Source organism: Felis catus, chromosome B2 (assembly GCF_018350175.1).
Source record: "Felis catus isolate Fca126 chromosome B2, F.catus_Fca126_mat1.0, whole genome shotgun sequence".
In the NCBI taxonomy this organism is placed as follows: Eukaryota; Metazoa; Chordata; class Mammalia; order Carnivora; family Felidae; genus Felis; species Felis catus.
This window is the reverse complement of record NC_058372.1, coordinates 52,527,079-52,550,302: the sequence shown is the minus strand read 5'-3', so window position 1 is coordinate 52,550,302 and position 23,224 is coordinate 52,527,079. Positions and strand designations below refer to the sequence as shown.

At 35.7% G+C, this 23,224-nt stretch overlaps 1 protein-coding gene across 4 annotated transcripts in view; it reads right to left on the bottom strand.

The window, feature by feature from the left end:
• The window catches only part of GFRAL (GDNF family receptor alpha like), a 63,100-nt gene extending 39,876 nt beyond the window's left edge, over window positions 1-23,224 (bottom strand). Inside the window, exons 1-7 of one of the 4 annotated variants that reach the window (XM_045057672.1) lie at window positions 22,594-23,217; window positions 20,617-20,662; window positions 18,249-18,382; window positions 15,968-16,102; window positions 13,314-13,466; window positions 4,803-5,213; window positions 541-597 (exon numbers count right to left, since the gene is read on the bottom strand). In XM_045057672.1, coding sequence (XP_044913607.1) covers window positions 541-597; window positions 4,803-5,213; window positions 13,314-13,466; window positions 15,968-16,100 — 754 coding nt within the window. In that variant the 5' untranslated portion in view covers window positions 16,101-16,102; window positions 18,249-18,382; window positions 20,617-20,662; window positions 22,594-23,217. Of the gene's footprint in view, window positions 1-540; window positions 598-4,802; window positions 5,214-13,313; window positions 13,467-15,967; window positions 16,103-18,248; window positions 18,383-20,616; window positions 20,663-22,593 lie in introns of all 4 variants that reach the window. The other 3 variants (XM_045057673.1, XM_045057669.1, XM_045057671.1) reach the window with 3 other exon arrangements.

The window sequence follows — 23,224 nt, the reverse complement described above, 5'->3', positions numbered from 1 at the left end:
AATGTAAACAATAAATCTTCAGAAATTGCATGTGAGGTACATAGCTTATGGTGAGTTCATGGGCTCAAATCAAAATGATTTTTGTTTGTTCTGTTGTGCTTTTTATTTTGGGTGAAAATATTGACTAAAGGTACTGACTGGATACATAGTTATTCTAGCAAAGAAAGATGTTCAAGTTCTGGAAAACACAGATACATGTGAGTGCCCCCTGCCACCAGACACATACACACAAAAACAGTTAGCCTCAAACAATTTATGTGATCAAAATACCAGTGAAATTTAACCCAGATCTAGTTTTTAGTTTTAACTGTAAAGTATTCCTCAGCATAACTGTAAATAGAGGATGGATGGGGAGGCAAGTTGCTTTGACACATGAGCGAAACAAACATAAATGTTGTTGCATTTTGCAATATTAGACTAGTAAAAAGCCACACAATTTATTTTGTATTGGCATATCTTTAAGAAAGCTGGCAGCCATGCTTAAAATCATATTGTCTAGTATTTGCAATACAGATGGAAAGTACAATATGTAAACATTACCATTATAGGGAAGAGTGGTCAGATTCCACTTGGATTGATTATCCTCTTTCATGTTATCTAGAAGGAAAACAAAGAGACCATTTCATTAGTGAATGATTTTTTTAAATGTAATAGAAGTATGCAGGCTAGGTTTATAAATGAATAATCAAGCAAAAATAAGTACAAGCCAATGGAACACTTATTTAAGACTTGATACTCAAAATTAGTAGGTGTAGAGGAAGAAAAATCAACCCCCAAAGTTTCATTCAAGTGAGTTAAACAGCCTTCTGTGAGGATTCAGTTACTTGAAGATTTAAACAAATGCTAACGACCAGGCCATGTGCACTGAAGTAAACAAAGAATCTGGGGGAAAAGAACAGAAGGAATATTGTCTGAATCAAAAAAATTCTTCCCAGCAGGGTCTTAATTAAATTGAAATGCAATTTAAAAATGATTTCCACCTCTGATTATCTTAATCTCTTAGAGTTCCTAGGAATTATAATCATAGAGTTAGAGAAGCGCATTGCTAGAAGTCAACTCAGTGGCCAGCTACTTCTAAACTATTTCAAGAAGCATTGGTTGAGTCCCTACTATGTACCAGGTACTATACTGAAGACACCAATGTGTACTCCCTATCATGAAGCATTCACAGCTTGCTATGGAATATAGACATATAAAAAAAAATCCAAACAAAACATAAGGAGCACTAATATACATATGCATAAAGCGATAAGGGAATAGTATGGTCAGATTTGCATTTTAAAATAAAAGTTCAGAAGCACCTGGGTAGCTCATTCAGTTTGGTGACCGACTCTTGATTTCAGTTCAGGTCATGATCTCACGGTTTGTGGGTCTGAGCCCTGTGTGGGGTTCCACACTGTCAGTGCAGAGCCTGCTTGGGATTCTTTCTCTCTCCCTTTCTCTCTTCCCTTCCCCTGCTCCCCCTCTCTCTCAAAATAAATAAACTTAAAAAAAATAATGACTTCTGTTACTGTGTTGCAGTCTTTCCAGGCTCCTTGTATTGTTCCATCTGTTCTCATTATATGTGCTTTCTCCTTTTTATACCAAGAAAATCTCAGCTCACGAATCACAGTGCTTCTAGATCCACCCTCCTGTGTCACTGAGGAAGCCTGGAATGTTCCCTCTTCTGCTCTATTATTCCAGATTGAGCAAGATCCCAATAAGTGAACCTCAGAGAGTCATACAGCTTTTGCAACAGATATAAAAGTCTAGGCTAGACTTCCATCTCTGCTTTGGCACTGATTGGTATGGAGATGCCACTGATTACATACCACATATTCAAGAGTCTGTCATTGAAACATAAATAAGTCCTGAATTTACTCACTTTTATGGACTGAACGTTTATGTTCCTCCAAAATGTACGTGTTGAAGCCCTAACCCCCTATGTGGCTTATTTGAATATGGGGTCTCTCAAAGTAATTCAGGTTAGCCAAGGTCATAAGAGTGGGGCCCATCTGATAGGATTATCATCCAAGTAAAAAGAGACACTAAGGAAATCTCACGTCAGGATACAGAAAGAAACCACGAAGTCCAGAAGCCAGGAAAAGAACTCTCACCCAAACCAGCCCTGCTAGACTGTGATCTGGAAGTTCCAGCCTCCAGAACTGTGAGAAAATAAGTTTCAACAGAAACCCAGGCTGTCATATTTTGTTATGGTGGCCCCAGCAGACTCATATACTCACTAAGTGGGTAATTATTAGAAACACAACAAAATATTTATTTTAGCATGGGAAAATAAATCCCATCGTGGATGTGTACTGTTTTATCTGCTATGAGTAATCTAGGTAAATTCTGGGCACATTAAATCCTAATTTCATATGGTACATATATGAATATACATTTTTCCCGGAGGATATTTTAAACAGTAGCTTAATTGCTGAAGAGGAGCTAAAGGACAATATGTCACAGCAATAAATCAAAGAATGTACCAATCAGATCAATCTCTGGAAGAGAAGATCATATACATCAAAAAAAAAATACACATGTTCTTTTTTATTCATCCACTAATCATTCATCAAAATATCATTCATCAAATCATTCATCAAAATATATCCAGAATCTGCTATCTTCTCACGTTGCTACCACCCTAGTCCAAGTTAGCATGAATTTCTCTGTTGACCTCTAGGTCCATGGTCTTATTTATCAGCTACAAGTGAATGATGCACCCCATCCCTGGTTTATACCTATTGTACAGATCTCACCTTTTTATGCCATACATAGAATTTAGACATCAATTCCATACAAGGGGCTGCCTAATTTGATGTATTTACTTGGTTACTTAATAAACATTTCAGACTCAACCTGTCCAAAACTGACATCTGACTTCTCTGTCCCTCACTGAAACCTCTTCTTCCTGTAGTTGTTCCCATAGTGGTTAGCAAAAATAATGGCAACAACATCCTTCTAATAACTCAAGATAAAAACCTTGGGATCAACTTCCATTTCCCTTCTTTCTTGCATTTCCACATAATTTACTAATATCAAAATATATCTGGAATCTGACAACTTCCCACAGTGGTCCATTGTCCATCATTTTTTTCTTGCTGCATCATTATACAAGCCTCCTAACTCGTCTTCCTACTTGAGTCTTTGCTTCTCTTCAGTCAATGATCAACATAAAAACCAGAATTATCCTTTTAAAGGTATAAATCAGATCATGACGATCCCTTTGTGAAAATTCTTCAGTGATTTACTGTATCACTCAGAGAAAGAACCAGTGACCTAGAAATGACCTAGAAAGCCTTCCATGATCTTGCCCCTGTCTTATTTCTGATATCATCTTCCACATCTCTCTCCCTTATTCTCTCCTTTACCTATGTGTCTCCTTAGCTCTTCCTCAAACTTCCAGACAGATTTCCAGTTCAGGACTTTTGATTCCCCTTTTCTTCTGACCTAATTGCTCTTCCCTGAAATATCCACAAGGCTCATTTCCTACCTCTTTTCGTCTTTGCTCAAAATTCATTTAAGGGTGTAACTGTCTGGCCATCCTCTTAAAATTACAAACTACCCACTCAGACCTCTTTTTTCCCTCTGATTCATTTTCTCTTAGCATTCATACTGTTTGAAATATGAAAAATACTAAGATACCCCTTTTTGGTGACACAGGTTCTCATTTTCCCAGCTGCTGAAAGTATAGTTGCGTGATGACTCACACTGGTTATTTTGTAGGCATTGCCCTCATGTGAAGAAAGCGCAGCCAAGGTTACACATTTTCCCAGAGGACAGCTCATATCTCAGGACTAGCCCACAGGAAGTGTTCGAGGATCTGATCCCTTGCCTCAATAGGTGACATCTCTGAAAAGCCATTCCAGGTCCAACCTTCCTATGGAATAAAGTTAAGTTTGCTGTGGCTGCTGTATGAGTTTCAGCTGTTCCCTCCCTCTGACCCTGTTTTCCTCAGTTCCTTGTTGCTTTTGTTTCCAAGCCCTCAGGCCACACACATCTTTTGTGTGCAAACCTCTGTTTCAGTCTTTTGCTTGGGAAGCCTATTCAAGACACCCCTCAATATAGAATGTAAACTTCAAGAAAGGGATGATTTCCGTTTGTTTTGTTTACTACTTTCCCCCCAGGTCTTAGCCCCAGGCCTAGGCATAGTAGGAACACAAAAGAAATATCTGTTAAATAAATACATAATATTACTTACCACATTTTGTCTATTTATTTTTCAAATCCCCTGAAAAATAATAAGCTCCTTGAATGAAGGACAAGTGTTTTGTTTTGTTATTGCTTTTTTTTTTTTTAATCCTGCTGCACAGGACATAGCACATTATAAATATCTCGTATTTGTTTAATGAATGTGTAATGCATGCATAAATGAATGGATGGATGAATACAATTAACATTTTGTTGGGGCACCTGGGTGGCTCAGTTGGTTAAGCAACCAACTAATGATTTCAGCTCAGGTTCAATCTCATGGTTGGTAGGATTCGGCCCAGTGCCAGGCTCTGCACTGACTATGGAGCCTACTTGGAATTCTCTCTCTGCCTGTCTGTCTGTCTGTCTGTCTCTCTCTCTCTCTCTCACTCACTGTAAATAAACAGACAAACTTTAAAAAAAGATGATGCTAAAACCTTTTAGCATTTGCCTCTTTCCTCATAATCCCTTTGGACATATTCATGGCATCATTTTTTAAAAAAAAATTAATTGTCAAAGAGAAACAGGCATAAATGACAAAGTTGGAATTAGAAATTAAATATTCTTTACCTAATTCATATTCGTGATTACATACTTAATGTTCCTAAATTCTTCTTGTGTGTACCAACCTGAAACAATTTCCTGGCTGAATCCCTCTTCATAGTCATCACTGTAGGCTGGAACTTGATTCATGTGAACATCTTGTATACAAATATCTTCAAACAAACTTTTCCAAATTTCAATACACTCTACTTTTGAAGGGTTGTTGCAATGACAATTCCACAAGATCGTTTCTTTCAGACTTTCTCTTAATGCTGCACACGTGTAGCCTCCATCAAGGGTCTTGCATTGTTCTGATTCTCTCCCACAGGTTTTCTTAAAATTTTCATACAACAGAGTGCAATGTTCCGACTCCTGGCACATATGTACTGCTGTGACACAGTCAATCTTTTTTCTAACCATTAATGATGTGTTTTTCTGATGGAACCACTGTGTGATATTCGACTGTGAAGCCAAATGTAAAGACAGTGCTGATTCTTCTATAAAGTTAAAAAAAAAAAAAAAAAAAAGATTGAGACCAAAAATTAAATAATTTAATCTTACTAACTGGCCTGGGTGGCTCCATTGGTTAGGCATCGGATTCAGATTTGATCTCATGGGGTTCATGAGATGGAGCCCCACCTTGGGCTCTAAGCTGACAGTGGGGAGCCTGCTTGGGACTCTCACTCTCCTGCTCTCTCTGCCCCTTCCCACTTGTGCATGTCCGAGTGCACACTCTCTCTCAAAATAAATAAAATAAATGAATAAACAAATATAGCATATAGACTTATCTTTTATAAATATTCTTGTATCTATTGTCTTTTACAAACCATTAAAATTTTCAAGAGAGCTATTACAAATGAACCCAAGTTTTTAAAAACTGAAATAAGGGGTGCCTGGGTGGCTCAGTTGGTTAAGCATCCAAATCTTAATTTTGGCTCAGGTCATGATCTCATGGTTCATGGGTTCCAGTGCTGCGTTGGGCTCTGGGCTGAGAGTACAGAGCCTGCTCTCTCTCTCTCCCCCTCTCTTTCTGCCCCTCCCCTGTTCACACTATCTCACTCTCAAAATAAATAAACTGAAAAAAATTTTTTAAAATTTTGAAATAAAAACACTGATTATAGTTTATGTAACCACATAATGGTAATGCTCAATCTCTTTTAATGACATTTTGTCTTCATCATTTATTTTTGTTTTTCATTACATTTTGATGACGACTGGTAGAAATTGTGTGTAACTTAATACTTATAAGGCAACACATTATTTCCCTTGCATAAATTTTTATGGATTTCCATCTTCTCCTAGAAATACACTCAGTGTTTCTCTGTCTTCTAAAAATATTTTTATGTTTCCCTTAACAAGCCTTTTCAGCCCTTGGGGGTTATATGCCTCACTGAGCATACATGTTTTACTGGACAGTTCAAATGAAGTCATAATTATATGAACTTTACACAAAAAAGATAAGAAAAACAACTTCAATAGGAGACTCCAAGTCAGCTTAACACAGGCTTTCAGAAGTATACTATTTCTAAAAAGTCTTATCTTCCTCTAAGGCACTTCAAGTAGGTCTCTACAATAAAAAACAAAAAAAATCCTTCACCCTACAATTCTTCCCAAAGTAACCTTTTTCCCTGTGGCATTTTGGTCTAAAACTAAAATATTGTTAAATTTTGGTTCATTAAATTAATTTTCTTATACCTTATAAAAGGTATAAGACCTCACAGCCTTAGTTTCTACAAATGCATCATATTTATGCAAGATAAAGGTAATATAACCAATTTCATGATATGAACATGTTTACTTAAAACCTGCTAGGGCATCCTTATAAGCACTATTTGGAGCCAGCCTCTGTACTGCGTGTGTTTTAAAAAATACACTACTCTAGCATTTTGCACATTTCTCAAATAACAGCTCACAATGGATTTTATAATTATATAAATCAGACTCCTTTACTAGAACAGAGGTCTTCTTTTCTATTACTTTTGGCTAGCATATGCTGGGTTGCATGAATAGGATGGATGTGAATTAATGCTGTTCTCATATAATTAGTTCTATTACATTGATAATTATATACCTTGAAGTAATCTGTAATCCTGTCTAAATGTCATCAATCAACCTATCTAAATATCTATCTTTCTATCTATATATTTAATCAGCTGGACTAAATTAAATGACTTGGCTAAATGTCAATTTTGCTCTACTATATTTTCAGCTAATCAAGAGCAGAGACTGTTTCATTCATCTTTATATCCATCCTCCAGCATTTATATCTACACATGTTAACTGAATAATAAAAACTTTATGAATAGATCCATGATTTAGGTGCTCAAAAATATGTTTAAAAATTTGAAATCCTTATGATATTATTGGTTATTTGCTAAGTATCAGGTACTGTGCTGGGTGCTTTATCATAGTAAGTAAAAAAGAAAAAAAGAAATGCCAAAGCTGATTTGTTCAAGAAGTTTACAGTATATTAAGGAAGAATGGAACAGTACACACCTATATATGTTTGGGAATGTTTTGAGAATCCAAAGAGGGAAGGTAGGGAAAGGAAGAAGGAGGTAGGCAGGGGGAGGAGGAGGAGGAGGAAGAGGAGGAGGAGGAGGAGGAGGAAGAGGAGGAGGAGGAGGAAGAGGAGGAGGAGGAGGAGGAGGAGGAGGAGGAGGAGGAGGAGGAGAGGGAGAGAGACAGAGACAGAGATCGTGTCTTGGAATGATGACCAAAAAGTTTGTGGAAGGTGTTATAGTTGAGATAGGATGGATATTAAGATTTCAGTTATTTCCTTCCCACACTAAGCTAAATTATAAGCAATAAACTAATGTTCCCTGTATACATAACAACTAGGTCATGTCCATCATGAAGTTTATTTGTGAGATCATTTAAGTCTTCTCTATAGGGTTTTTATATTCCTGGTTATCAAAATTATTGCATAGTAGTCTTTAGTAAGTGTCTATGGGGAAAAAAAGGGTTTAAATATATGAACTGATTTCAATTTATCTGCTCTAAATTTATATGTACCTGTTGACTGGTCACTACATTTTGCCAGAACTTGGTATGATTAAAAGTGGCTAAAGAGATATAAATTAAGTTGTCTTACCATTGTGAAACAAAAGTCAATAAACATTTTTAGTATTCCAATATGCTTTTATTTCATCCCACTTCAATCTAAAACTAGTATAGATGTATTAATTAGCTAACTAATGTCATTTCAGGCTGTCCTAGTTGATGACTTCTCAGCATTTATAATTGTTGACTATTTTCCCTGTGTCTCTTTCATTGATTTCAACAACTCTTTCTGATGTTTCTTTTCCTATCTTTGAAATCTTCTTTTTGGTTACTTTAACTATATCATGAATTTTATTATCAAAATCTTTATAATATTCTCACCTTATAGCCTTTCCTGACCAATCTTATCTTCCTTCACGGTTTTATCTATTTCTTATAAACCTTTAACTCCAAAATCTGTATGTCTATTTTATATTACTCTCTTCAGTACAAGATCCATGTTTCCAAATGCAAGCTAGATGATGTACATTCCTTCATTTCTTTTTAAAAATTATTTGTATCTTGCAAAACTTCAAACAAAATGCCAACATTCCTAATGTGAATGTTCCAAAGCATTCCACAGATGCAATGTCTCCAAAATATAATTCATCACTTCTACCCCTAATCCTGTGCTTTATTCTTTCTTTCCTATCTCAGTGTATCTCAGTACCCTGTCCCAAGCCATGCTTTATACATTTCATTCTCCTCATATCCAACTGCCACCAATTCCTATTGATTGTGATTCATAAATATACCTTACTTATGTCTTCTTCCATAGTCCTCAGCACCAGTGTGTTAGTTTAGGCATACATCACCTCTCTCTCAAATTATTTGATATCCCTGGCCTGAATCTTTCCCACCCCTCCATCCTGTCTTTTGCATTCCTGCCAGGGATACCCTTTGAAAAGCCGATTCTGCATTTCTCTGTTTAAAATGCATTAATAGCCCCTTGTAGTAACAGTTTGAGGCTTAATCCCTTTAGAAAGATACATAAATTCAGCCTTCCTCCTTTTTATAACATCTGCTTTCTTCCCAGCATCATCTCCTAATACTCCTCCATTCTACAGTCTAGTTTAACAAAGGATTTGTTGCTCCTTGAATGTGCTCTGCCTGATTCTATTTTCTCTGTTTAGAACATCCATTTTGTCTCTTTAATCGACCCAATTCACCCTAAAAGCCCCAAGTCTGTCATTTCTTCTGTGAACCTTCTGAATCACCATTATTTTATCCTCTATACCTTCAAACACTGTGTGTGTGTGTGTGTGTGTGTGTGTGTGTGTATCACCTAGCATGTATCACATTGTACAGGGGATACTTAGCACTTACCATTTTAATTAAGAATTGAACTAAAAGTAAATAACAAAGGTATCTGGGAAATCCTCAAATATTTGGAAGTTCAACAATGGTATTGTAAAATAAACCATGAATCAAAGAGAAAGTCACAAGGGAAATGAGAAATCATTTTGAATTGAATAAAAATGAAAACATAGCATACTAAAATTTGTGAATATAACTAAAATAGCACTTGGACATTTATATAATGAAATGCTTATAGGAGGAAGGAAAAAAAAATATCAAATCAGTGATATAAGCCTTTATCTTAAGAAAACAGAAAATGAAGAGCAACTTCAAGTCAAGTCAAACACAACAGCAACAAAAAATAATAAAGAGCAAAACTGAGAGACAGGGAGAGACAAAGAGAGGAAGACACAAATTACCACCATCTGAATGAACAAAAGGACATTACTATAAGTCCTATAGATATTTAAAGGACAATTTGAGAATATTAGGAACAACTTAGCAGAGAGATATGGAAAAAAGGTAAAATGGAAACCCCAAAAAGAAAAATTCAACATAAATCCAACAAACAGAAAAGTTCACTGAAAGACACAAACTACCAAACTCACCAAGAAATAAGTAAACAGTTCTATGACAAACACGCTGAACATTTTTAAATCTTCCAATGAAGAATTGCTCAGATATCTTCACTAGTGAATTAAATTAATTAAATTGAATTAAATTAATTCCTTAAATTTAAGGAAGAAATACTACTACTTCTTTGTATACTCTTTTAGAATAAAAAAGAGGATGAAATACTTCCCAAATCATTTTAAAAAACAGCATTATCCAGGGGCACCTGGGTGGCTCAGTCAGTTTAGCGCCCAACTTTTAATTTCTGCTCAAGTCATGATCTCACAGTTCATGAGTTTGTCGTGAGTTCAAGCCCCAAGTCAGGCTATCTGCTGACAGCTTGGAGCCTGCTTTGGATTCACTGTCTACGTCTCTTTCTCTCTCTTCCCCTTCCCAGCTCACACATACTCTCTCTCTAAACATTTTCAAAAGATATAAAAATTAAAAACAGTATTATCTAGACAACAAAATCAAACAAATATGCTGTCAGGACAACATTCCAATGTCCCTCAGGAACATAGATTAAAAACCCTCAACAAAATAGTAGCAAATTCAATCCAGCAACATATAAAATGAATAAATACTTCATAACTGAATAGTATATATCCTCAGAATGAAGGGTTATAGCCAACACTAAGAATCAACAAATAATTCATCATATTAAAAAAAACCTAAAAATATAAACCATGATCATTGCAAAAGAGGCAGAAAATCATTTGCAAATCTATTAATGATAAAATCTCTAAGCAAACCAGATATAGGAAGGAATTTTCTCTGCCTGATAAAGGGAAGAGGAACCTGCAAAGAACTTACTGCAAAATCCATTTTTTTTTATTTAAAAAACATTTTTTTATGTTTATTTTATGTTTTAGAGAAAGAGAGCACAAGTTGGGGAGGGGCAGAGAGAGAGAGGGAGACACAGAATCCAAAGCAGGGTCCAGGCTCTGAGATGTCTGCACAGAGCCTGATAAGGGGCTGGAACCCACGAATTGTGAGATCATGACCTGAGTTGAAGTTGGTCACTTAACTGACTGAACCATCCAGGCACCCCTGCAAAAACCATTCTTAATGGTGCAAAACTAAATGCATTTCTCCCAAGACAGGTAAAAAGGCAAGGATGGCCACTCCCAGAAATCCTATTTAACATTATCCTGCAGGTCCTACTCAGAACAATAGAGCAAGGAAAAGAAAGAAAGGCCTACAAAAAAAAAAAAAAAAAAAAAAAAAAAAAAAAGAAATAAAGGCCTACAGATTGGAAAGAAAGAAATAAAACTCTCTATTTGCAGATATAAATATTTAAGTCTATGTAGACAATCCTATAGATTCTACAAAATAAAAGATAATAGAAGTAATAACTGAGCTGAGCAAGTTACAGGCTATAAGGTGTGTGTGTGTGTGTATATACGTATATATATATATATATATATATATATATACGTATATACACACACACACACACACACGTGGTATATATAAGATATACGTATATATATGGTATATATATACGATATATGTAAATATATGGTATATATAAGATATATGTGTATATATGGTATATATATATGCCTTATATATATACCATATATATATATATAATTTTGATATATTAGCCATAATTGATTAGAAATTAAAATATAAAAAAGTTACCATTTACAACAGCATCAAAAAAGTGAAGCATATTTATGTAAATCTTAACACAAAGTGTGTATGAAGTATACACTGAAAACTACAAAATAATGCTAAGAGGAAAGTAATGGCAGCTGGAACAAGATAGAACAATCTAGAAATAGAGACACTAATATATAGCCCAAAGGATTTTGGAGAAAGGTGAAACTGTAGTCCCTTTATCAAATATGGTAGAACAACTGGATATCCTTAGAGAAAAAAAAATAAATAAGTGAATCTGACCCATGGTTTGCACCACAAACAAAAATTAACTTAGACAGTGTATCATAAGCCTGAATGCAAAACCTAAAGTACTTAATGTCTAGATCATATAAGAATATCTTTGTGATTTGGGGTTGGATAAAGATTTCTTAGATGCAACAGCAAAGGCATTATTTATAAAAGAAAAAAATGATAAGCTGGACATTGTTAAACTTTAAAAAAACAACAAACTTCTGCTTTTTGAAATATACGCTTAAAGCAATAAAAGATATAGACAGGGAAATATCATTTACAGAACACATATCCTGATAAGCCCTATTCAACACAGAGGAAAAACTCTTAAAACCCAATAAAAAAGGCAAAACTCAAATTAAAAAAGGGCAAAATTTTAAAAAGATGCTTTACCAAATAATGTATATAGAGGACACCTAAGCACATGAAAATATGTTCAACATTATTTAAGTGCAAATTAAAACCACAATGTGACACTACCACATATATATTGGAATGGCCTCAAAATAAAAGAAAATAACAAAATCAAGTGCTACTGAGGATGTGGAGCAAGTGGAACTTTTATACATCGATGGTTAAATTAAACTTAGAATATTCTATGAAAGCTTACCATACAGTTGAACATAAACATTACCGTATAGCCCAACAAGAATATGGAGAAATAAAAACTTATGTTTGTAGGAGTCTCGTATGTGAATATTTATAGCAGCTTTATTTATAATCTCTAAAAATCTGGAAACAATGCAAACCACTTTCAGTGGTGAATGGATAACCAATACAATGGAACACTACTCAAAACAGAGAACAAACTTGTTCAAAAACTACTAGTGAATCTCAAATCCATGATGTTAAATTAAAAAAAAAAATCAGGCAGGTTCAAGTTTCCCTAATTCCAAAAGGTTACCTAATTCTATTTATGTGAAACTCTGGAAAAAGCAAAAGCATGGAACAGAAAATTGGCCAGTTTGCTCACCGTGAGTGTTTTGAGAGGTGGGATAATGGGACCATTCATGATAAATGAGGGGTAAACCTATTTCTTATAAAATGGGAGAAGGCTGATTATGAAAGAAGAGGCAAGAACCCCATGATAACAGCTGCAATCCCAAGCTGTCCACTTTTCAGAGAGAGTATGCAAGAACATTGAGGATCCAGAAACTGATTGTTTTAGAACTATTTCATTCTCCATATCCCTTTGAAAATCTTTATGAATCCTCAAGGACACATGCAGACTACTTTGAGTACCACTACTTCAGTGTCAGCCCGGCACCTTGAGTAGCTCTAAATAAATGCATAAATGATTAAATGCTCCCATCCAGAGGCAAGTAGAATTCCAGACAAGTGGTTATATTTCGGACTTTCTCAGGAAACTGAGTTCTTTAACAACAGAAATGATACCTTACTTGTCTTCTATCACTTAGGTCTTGGGCAAAGCCATAGTGAGCCTCACAAAAATATGAACTGAGAGAGTGACTATATAATGCTAATTAATTATGATTGGATGAAGCTTGAAATAGTGGTTAACAATTACAGAAATATGTTAGGCACTTACTGAGATCTGTGACTCACAGAACTTTGTATTACACAAAAAAACTGTTCAAGTTACCAATAAAAAAAGAGAGAGAAAGAGAGAGAGAGAGAGAGAGAGAGAGAGAGAGAATTAATCCAATTACATAGATGTGGTTAATTTTGAAACTGTACTTTTCTTTTTTATGACTGTAATATTTCATATAATCACATATTATTACCTGATTCATTGATGCATTTTTTCCCAAGCAATTTGTTAATAGTGCAATGGAGGTTACCAGTGCAGAGACAATCTTCAAACTGGAAATCGTTTTCCACCAAGGACTGGATGCTCAGGTTACAGTTTGATGAATCCTTCATCTTGCAGGGGTTACCTGGGTTTAAACAAACATGTAATACTCCTGATATTAATCTAAGTATCACCCTACTCCAAATGCTTTTAACGTATTAACCTGAGTAATGCCTTATTATAATAAGATTTCCTGGGGATGCTGCAAGATGTCCATGTAAGTGACTTTTTAGGCACAAAATCTATTTTTACTATCTTTCTCTCAATGTTTACTTTCCAAAATGGATTAAAGCTTGCTGTATTTTAAAATGACTTTGGGGGCGCCTGGATGGCGCAGTCGGTTAAGCGACCGACTTCAGCCAGGTCACGATCTCGCACTCCGTGAGTTCGAGCCCCGAGTCAGGCTCTGGGCTGATGGCTCAGAGCCTGGAGCCTGTTTCTGATTCTGTGTCTCCCTCTCTCTTTGCCCCTCCCCCGTTCATGCTCTGTCTCTCTCTGTCCCAAAAATAAATAAAAAACGTTGAAAAAAAATTTAAAAAAATAAATAAAATGACTTTGTCCCCACTTAGAATATCAGTTTTTACTCTTCTATAATAATCAAGGCTGTCCTTATATGAGGTGACCAGAATGATCCATAATCTTCACTATTTTGTCAGTTTAGCTATTTTTATTAACTATTTGTCATAATCTTCTAGTGTATATGTCATTCTAAGATTATAATAAGAGACATGCAAGTGGCTCAAAATTCATCATGAGAAATGAAGTGGTCCTAACACTTTGTAAGCACTCAATAAATATTATTGAATAATGAGTCTTTCACAATTATCAATGTTTCCTTTTCTGCTTTAATTTACAAAGTCCTATTCATCCACCCAACAATTTTCTTTTAATCATTTTTTTGAATAAAATTACTTGAGTTCATTTCATTTATGTATTTGAGAATATTTCTATTTCAGCTTCATGAATGAGATAATTATGCAAATATTACTGCAATTCACTGAAAATGACTTGCTATTTGTATACTGAAGTACGTGTTATAATTCATGACACACTGAATGCAGTATTTTAAATTGCTTTATAAAATGTAACAAGGAGTTTCATCATCAAAACAAATAACAGATTTTTTTGTCACTGTCTTCTATTCTCATCTTAAAATGACTGTATTACTTAGAGCAAATTAGGCTTTTAAAATTCTTTTCCTGACTTGTAATAAGAATGTTGGGTTAGGCAGCTATAACTTACTTTGGACTATGGACTTGCTGCCTTCAAGGGCAGGACGGAGAAGGAAATCATTCTCTTTTCCTCTACATCCTATATAATTCCTTGAGGTTGTGGGGATGGGGAGGACTTCCGATGGTGGAGATTGTAAATGGTGGCCATCAGAACTATAGGCTGCTGCCTCTTAAACCCAACTTACTTCCCCTTACGTCTTTTGGAAAGTAGAGGATGCACACACAGATAGGCAAGAGTCATGAGCAGTACAGACGCCACACTGCGCAAAATAGAGAAAGTACGTCATGGAAGAATCTATTGTTATTTTCCCTTTTCAATTTTTCTTACTGAATATTCCAGAAAGTTTATGAGGTTTTTATAGTATTATAACATCCAATATACAAGATGATAAATTATATGAGAATACAATATTTTGAAACGTTTGTGATAATAGTACTAAGATAATGTCTCACTATATAATCAGTTTATCAATTTTTAGTGAATGGAGTCCTACTATAATGGTCCATACAATATTTATTCAACGAATTGATATATTCCGTATGTTTTCTTTTTCTTTTAAACAAGTAACAGTAACTCTAATCTTCATATTCTCTAACCCTCGGGACTCTGCTCAAATGTTTGGAATGTAGGACATGTTAAAAATAAAAATGTATTTTAAATTGTTCTCGACACAGATGGAATGGAAGATAGCATGTCTGTTGCAAGAACATAAAAATGTGTATGATACACATACAAATAAATAACAATGCTCTTGATCATCACAAATGTTTTTTTTTCCTATTTTATTACTGACATACTAATATGTAAGCAAAAACACATTTGAAAAATTTTTGCCATACTTCTGACAAGCATGCATATAATTATAACATTGTACATGGTGAGATAAGTAAAACAAACCCTGAAATCTTGCATAAACCTCCCCGCAGGGCATTAAGGCTCTTGAGTTCTTGTTACTACATTTGCTAATAAGCAATTGAAGGTAAATCACTTGAATATTAAGTTTGAAAAAAGTGTTTGGAGCAAAGCTAACTTAGTTCCCAGGGCAGTGAAAGAAAATATCAAATCCTATTTTTACCTCAGTAAAAATAAATCATTTGTGTGTATTGTAAATAATGTATTTTATTGAGGCACTTGGGTGGTTCAGTTGGTTAAGCGTCCAACTTCAGCTCTGGTCAAGATCTCATGGTTCATGGGTTTGAGTCCTGCATCAGGCTCTGTGCTGACAGTGCAGAGCCTGCTTGGAATTCTCACTCTCTCTCCCTCTCGTTCTGTGCCCTCCTCCCTCTCTCTCTCTTTTTCTCTCTCAAAAATAAATACATAAATAAACTTAAAAAATTAAATAATATATTTTACCTGAAACATTACATGAATCTTCCATCTTTCTCCATGCAAGTTTACATCCATTTGTATCACTTAGGCATTGCTCTCTTAAATATGTGCAATCAATGGTTTGGGAAGTGGATTCATTTTCCAAGCATAGCACCATAGCTGAAATAACAATAAGAACAGAACAAAAACAACAAGAACGTGTTTGCAATATTACAGTATGACAGTTATTTACCTCAAAACTAAGTTACTGGTGATAAACAACAGTGTTATGGAAAATATAATCTGATAAGATCATTACAAGATTGGAATGGATCTTAACCTCCCCCCTAACTACAGATCTGTATTTCTCCTTTATAAGATTCTTAAATGAAGAGTCTAGATTTGTGCTCTTATTTGGTGCGTATTTATTCCTCAATTTATATTTTTAAGACTATTGCTCTATTGAAACTGCTCTCTGAACTGTCCTAATCATCTCCATGACATCAACATTAATAGTTTTAACACTTCATCTTGCCTACTTTTATCATTGCACGTTTTGTTGCTATTTTGTTCTTAAAACTCTCTCTTCCTTTGGCAACCAGCTCTTCTAGTTCTCTTGATACTTATTCATTTGATATTTTCTGACCATAGTTAGGCCTCTTCCCAGGATCTTTGTCTTTTTCTGTTGAACTGTATTTTTAGCTTAATGTCTATCCTCAGATGTTTCCCATTCTCATTTTACACATTCTCTATGTACAATTCCATGTACTTTAATGGTTTTAACTAAAACCTCTAGATTGATGATTCTCTAAAGCATAATTCAATCCCATTATTTTTCAGTATTCCAGTTATATTTGTTGTTATCTCAACCAAAGTGTTCCAGATACATTTTAAGACTACAGTGTATTTTTATCATCACTCCCTGGTGGACAGCCCTGCTTCATCAATTTCACTGTTCTCATGAGCACCCAACACTAGAAACCACTGATTCATCACAGACTCCTTTTTTATCCTCGACTTCATTCTTTTATATCCATGTGTGCATAGTTCCTTGACTCTTATTTTGAATCTTTGACCAACCCATCAATTAGTCAATTTTCCTCCAGTTTCATCTTACTCACATAGGTTCTTTATACCCCCTAACCTGCCTACTGTACCATCCTGATCCTGCCATTTCTCTGCTTCGACCTTTGGATGGTTCCTCATAGGATAGTTCTTATATTCCTTATCGTATGCAATCTAGACATTTTTGAGCATGTATAGTTTCCCAGATGCTCCATGCTGTCTTGTACCTCTGAGTGTTTACTGTACCCTCATTAGTAGGCACTCCTTTTTATCTCCTATAAACTTTTCTTTCTTTCAGTCTTTCTTTCTTTCTTTCTTTCTTTCTTTCTTTCTTTCTTTCTTTCTTTCTTCCTCTAACACTCAACACAATAATTACCTATTTTATGGAATCCTTCCCTGAATTCAATACCCTCTTCCTATATCCAAATTAATTTAACACCTCTTATTTGTTTCACTAGAATACTGGGATTTCCCCAAGCATAGCTTTACTGCTCTGTAATGAAAATGTGTATTTATATGATTGTCTCCACCATGGGGTTCTAGGGTCCTACTAGGCAGACATTGGAGGTAATTCATAATTGTATCCTCATCATCGAACACAATGAGACATTATGTATGTATGTTGACTTACACTAACTTGAATAGTTATTTAAGAATGAATTATAGGGGCACCTGGGTGGCTCAGTCGCTTAAGCATCTGACTCTTGATCTCAGCTCTGGTCTTGATTTTGCAGTTCATGAAATGAATCCCTTCATTGGACTCTGTGCTGACAGCATGGAACCTGCTTGGGATTCTCCCTCTCCCTCTCTCTCTGCTCCTCCCCCACTCATGCTGTCTCTCTCTCTCTCTGAAAATAAATAAACTTAAAAAAAAGAAGTTATGAATAAGTAATACTATAATACTATAATAAAAATAATACCTTCCAGATATTTACAAGTTATGTTGGGTAGAGGAGAAGTTTCCAGAAAGTTTTCTAAAAATATCAAAAACATAGTGATGCTAATTTAGTATAATGTATAAATTATTTGAATTGATTCTGCAAGCATGCCAAGCGACACTTGCTGGATCAATCCATAGAAAAATATGGGAAGAGCAATCGAGTTACAGAAACAATATATTAATTATAATCAGGAGATCTCAAAGTAGGTCTTAGAGTCAAATTAATTGAATTTTTAAAAAGATGATGCTAATTATGAATTGCCTGTGACAATGCAGAGTTATGGGCTTCAAGTAAAGCCTAAAATCTTTTCTTTATCTTACCTCTTTTCAAACCTCTTCTCCTAAGGAGAATCCAAGACAACTCATTGGATGGATCATATGTACTACTTGCTGGGTCACTGCATTTGGAGATTAGGCCCAAGGGTGTGGCTCAGTCACATTTTTCTTGTTGAGGGCTGGAGTGAAAATTGACATATCAGCCTTCTGTTTTGTCATGTGTTCATTGTTAAGCTCATTTAACCAATGAGAAAGAGAAAGAGAGCCCCTTTGGTTCTGGCCCAAAGTTACTTGTTTGAATCCAGCTTGCCAAAGACCCTGAAATATTTTATGTCAGACTCTACTCATAAGAAAGTGGAATTCTATGGGGTGACTCAGTGGCTCAGTTGATTGAGCAACTGATTTCAGCTCAGGTCATGATCTCAGAGTTTGTGGGTTTGAGGTCTGCATTGAGCTCTGTGCTGACAGCTAAGAGCCTGGAACTTTCTTCAGATTCTGTGTCTCCCTCCCTCACTGCCCCTCTTCTACTCATGTTCGTTCTCTCTCTCTCTCTCTCTCTCTCTCTCTCTCTCTCTCTCTCTCTCTCTCAAAAATAAATAAACATAAAAAAAAAGGAAAGTAAGAAACTGGAATTTTATTTGACATTGATCATTGAATCTTGTAAGTAGCTCCTTCAGGAAACTTATAGATGATGGTATCCTGAATATATCATCAAAACCTTACCAGTACCTCTGTCTAATGATGGTTACTTAATTCTACATATTATGTTTCTCAAATCTGTTTCATTTTCTTCCATATTTAAAATTTTAAGTTCCACTTGATTGTTTACTTTATATGATTTTCCACACCCTCTAGTAGGATGAAATACTAAATCTACTAGGAAAACCATCTCAGTGATCTGGCCCACAAGAATGAAAATAACTTTAACTTGCCAAAATCTTAGTCATTCCTTACTATAACTTGTGGCCATGTATTTAATCCAGGAGTTTTCAAGGATTCTCTTGAAATGCTCAATGAAACACAAGTTCTGTTTTAAAGTAACAATATGAAAAATGTTGCACATAATATTACCCTCTTAAGTCTTATTATGATATGACATGTTCTATTTTAAAAATTTACCATGCCCCACGTTCCTCTGGCGATAGAACTTTCCCACACCTTTAGACCTATTTAGGTGATGTTAGACAAGTATTCTTAAGAATGAACTATGGGAAACACAGGTTAAGCCTATCAGATAGTACAGCTTCGACCCTAACAATGTTAGAAATCATTCACTTCCTAGTCTCAAAATTAATTTAGAATGGAAACTTGAAAACAAGAGGCGATCCTTGCTTTTTCAACTGGAGCCATAATGAGGTTGTAACATGTTTTATGTGTTCTGTTATACTGCTGTCTTATCTACAAAATTAAAATTTCCCAGAGTTTTCTTTGTAATCATGAATGGAAATAAGCAAATAGTGTTAAAATAAATCCAAGAGCAAAATTTTGAGATAGGAAATAACTATAACTAAAACTAAAGAAAAACTGAAAATATATAAAATATTCCATTCTTTCTCCCCTTAATTTTTTTGATTCATGTTCAACATAATTTGGAATAACCTTGTTTTCTTGCCCACAATTATGTTTTTATTCATTAATATCTATTAGTGTAAACAAAAAAATACTGGCTCTGTTTTAATGAATGGAATAATATTCAGCTATAATCATAACTATTTCTTTTCCTGAATTCATTTTATAGATTCTACTAAATTCTGAAGAACAATACAGTAGTTTGTCCGATGATACCTACAACAAGTAGATCTTCATGGATTCTACTTTAAGTACAAATGAATTCTTTTCCACCAGCATTTTATGATACCTTCACAAGAGGGATTATTACAAACCTTTCCTGTAGCTAACAGAAGCTAACTAAAATGTGAAGCATTTGATGGGATGTTAAGTTGTTTTATTCTATGAAATGAATCCTTTTTAGTAAATATTAACACTTTAAAATTCGGGGAACTGAATGCTTTAAGTTAATCTCATTTAATTTAATTTCAAAGAAAAATAGATAAATTTGAAATTTGCCATCTTATAACTTGTAAATAGATACTGGAAGGTTTCATTTCTCAAAGTCTCTACTATCTGTGTGAATTCCATAAATCCTAGGTAACTGGATTATCCCATATAATAAAATGCAAACAATCTGAGAGATGAATGCAATCCCTGCATTGTGCATTTTCTACAGAGTTATAAATGAGTAAGTGTACAATTTTGAGAAAGTAAGAAACCATGTTAAAGTATACACTGAAAATTGAGACTTCCTATTACAAGCCCATTAGTTTAATCAACAGTTAAGTCAGATAAGATGGCATTCAGTTCATGAAGAAACAGTGCTATGGATCCAGGTAAACTAGAAGCATGATTCACTTACCAAGGAAAATGAAGACTATCATGCTGGACAACCTGGTGTTATTCACCTGCAAGAAAGGCAGATGTGTTAACTGCAGCCACCTTCTTAACAGTAACTGTGCAGATAAGGCTTCAGCTTCTGCCCTTGCTTCCCGAAAGCATTACTGAGTCAAGTCAGCTTCCTTTGTCACCATTTCCTCCCCAGTCTTTCCTGAGCTGTGAACTTTCCTAATTATGTCCAAATTCAATTATTTTATTCTGAGCATACTAATCTCGGCTATTATGCTTCCAAGAAAAACCCACAAGCCAGATGCTAAGAAATGATACATGCTCAGCACATTCATGAGAAAGGTTTTTGGTTTTTTTTTTTTTCCTTCCAGTAGAATAGTAAATTGTGTAAAAGCCTCTCAACTATAACCCCCAGGTTTCCTACACACTGGAGTATCCTCAGTTTCCACTTCATTAATTAACCTCATGACAGCAAGTTTAGGTCATTTGAGAATGTGGAAAAGGAGAAAGGTGATAAGCAGCCCAGGCAAATGTATAGGGAATTCAGGTTCCACTAGAATCAAACTGGTGTGCCTCATCGTCCCAAACAAGACATGTTCTCTACATGTGCCACATGCTCCAGTGTGCTTTAAGGTTGTAGTGTTTCAGCTGCTGTTCCCCAAAGTCACCCGACACAGTATCAGTGTAAGAAATGACTCCTTGCAGCGATGCAAAAATTCCCTGTTCCGCTGGAAAGGTAAGCCACTTGTAGTCACTTGACAACTGTGTTTCTCCCAGCTTCAGTAAGAGGCATTGTTGTGGTCTGAATATTTATGTCTCCCTACAAATTTACACGTGGACATTCTAGCCCTCAAAATGATTACATTTATAGGTAGATTCTTGAGGAGGTGCTTAAGTTGTCAGGGTGGAACCATCGTGAATGAGGCTCCAGAGGGATCCCTTGCTCCTTCCACCAGGGAGGACACAGCAGGAAGTCACCAGCTATGAACTGGGAAGAGGGCCTTTGTGAGAATGTGACCATGCATTGGTGTTGGACTTCAAGTCTCCAGAACTGTGAAAAATAAATTTCTGTGGTTTATGAGTGACCAGACTGTTATATTTCGTTATAGCAGCCCAGATGGATTAGACTGATCCTGTATCTACAATGTGTTCTTGTTCACAAGAACCTAGAGCACATCATGTCCATTGGGGCATCCTGAGGCTTCCACTTTTAAAACATCTGAGATCTTTCTGTAATGGATGCTTGGACGTATACAATGCTGTGTCAGCAAGAAATTAAGAAAATGCAGGTGTGAAGAAGCTACTATGTGAGATGAGACAGGAGCATTTTGTCCACAGAGGAAAAATTGTTGAGTCCAATTGTCCACGTTTATTTTACACTAGAGAGAATTTATAACATATTTTGGTTTCAGAATGCATAATGGAAAAAAAAACAGATTTGGGAGTCCAACAAACTGAAATTATAACACTATTTTTCTCTATAAATGTAGGTAAATGAGATCTTATTGGAAGTTGTTTATATTTATTTACTCCTTGGTAAAATGTTCTGATTGTATCCATGGTTGCTGTATACATCAAGTACGTGTAGGGGGCTTATATCCCAAAGATCAAACAAGGCCAGTTATACTATCCTCGGTGACTTATCTCACAAAAGAATGATGTCATAAAATTATTCAATCATTTCCTTTTAAAGACACCAAGTTACTAAATTTTTATTATAAACTTTACAGAGATCATTGTTCTTTTTGATATAAGCCAACTAAAAATGGCTAAAGCTAGAGAGAGATTCGGTGATTCTGTTGGTTCACAAACTTCCCCTGGACAGGGATGGCAAGGAGAGCCCAAGAAAGAGGGAGGGACACTACAGATTTGTAGGCGGCGGGTTTAAGAAGCAAGGGAACTTACACATGAGGTTTGTCTCCAGCAGCCTCAAGATGAGTAGGCTCCCCATTGCCTGCCAGAATCTTACAAGTTTACATAAAGGCCTTACCTGGGTTCAGTCATGTCTACAGTCCGAGGATCTCAATAGCACAGTCCTCTCTGAGAGCTGTATCCTTGAAATGGCTCCCAGGGCAGGAGTGGTGATTGTAACCTGCATTCCAAGGACGGGGAGGAGTGAGGAGCCTCCCACCGCCTAGTTCAGCTCTCAGGTCAAACGGAGGTCACGTCCTCTCAATGACCTCCTTAACAGGCTCCCAGTGTTGAAGAGCCCAGGGGTAGAATTGACTTCAGGCATGTTTTAACCTTGTTTGGGGGCCTGAGGGTTTCCTTTCCTATCTCTTATTTGTTATCTTCTGTGTCCACTCTATTCTCAGGCAGCTTCTTTCTCCTAGGAGGGAAGAGGAGCTTCAAGCGCTTGGCTTGCATTCTTCTGTCTTTGAAGCCAGAGCAGGAAGTGTACTCTTTCCATAGTAAAATTCCACAGTTGTGTCACATCAGTTCATTGCGTCCCCGTGTCCATCAATGTCACCAAGTGGAACCGATCCCATTTGGTGCCCAGCATCGTGGATGTAGGTGGGACTGGCCTATTCTAACCACACAAACTCATGGTAGGAAAGGGATGCATCACCAAGGAAAGTCATGGTATTAGAAAAGCAAGTGAACAGCCCCAGGCAGGAACA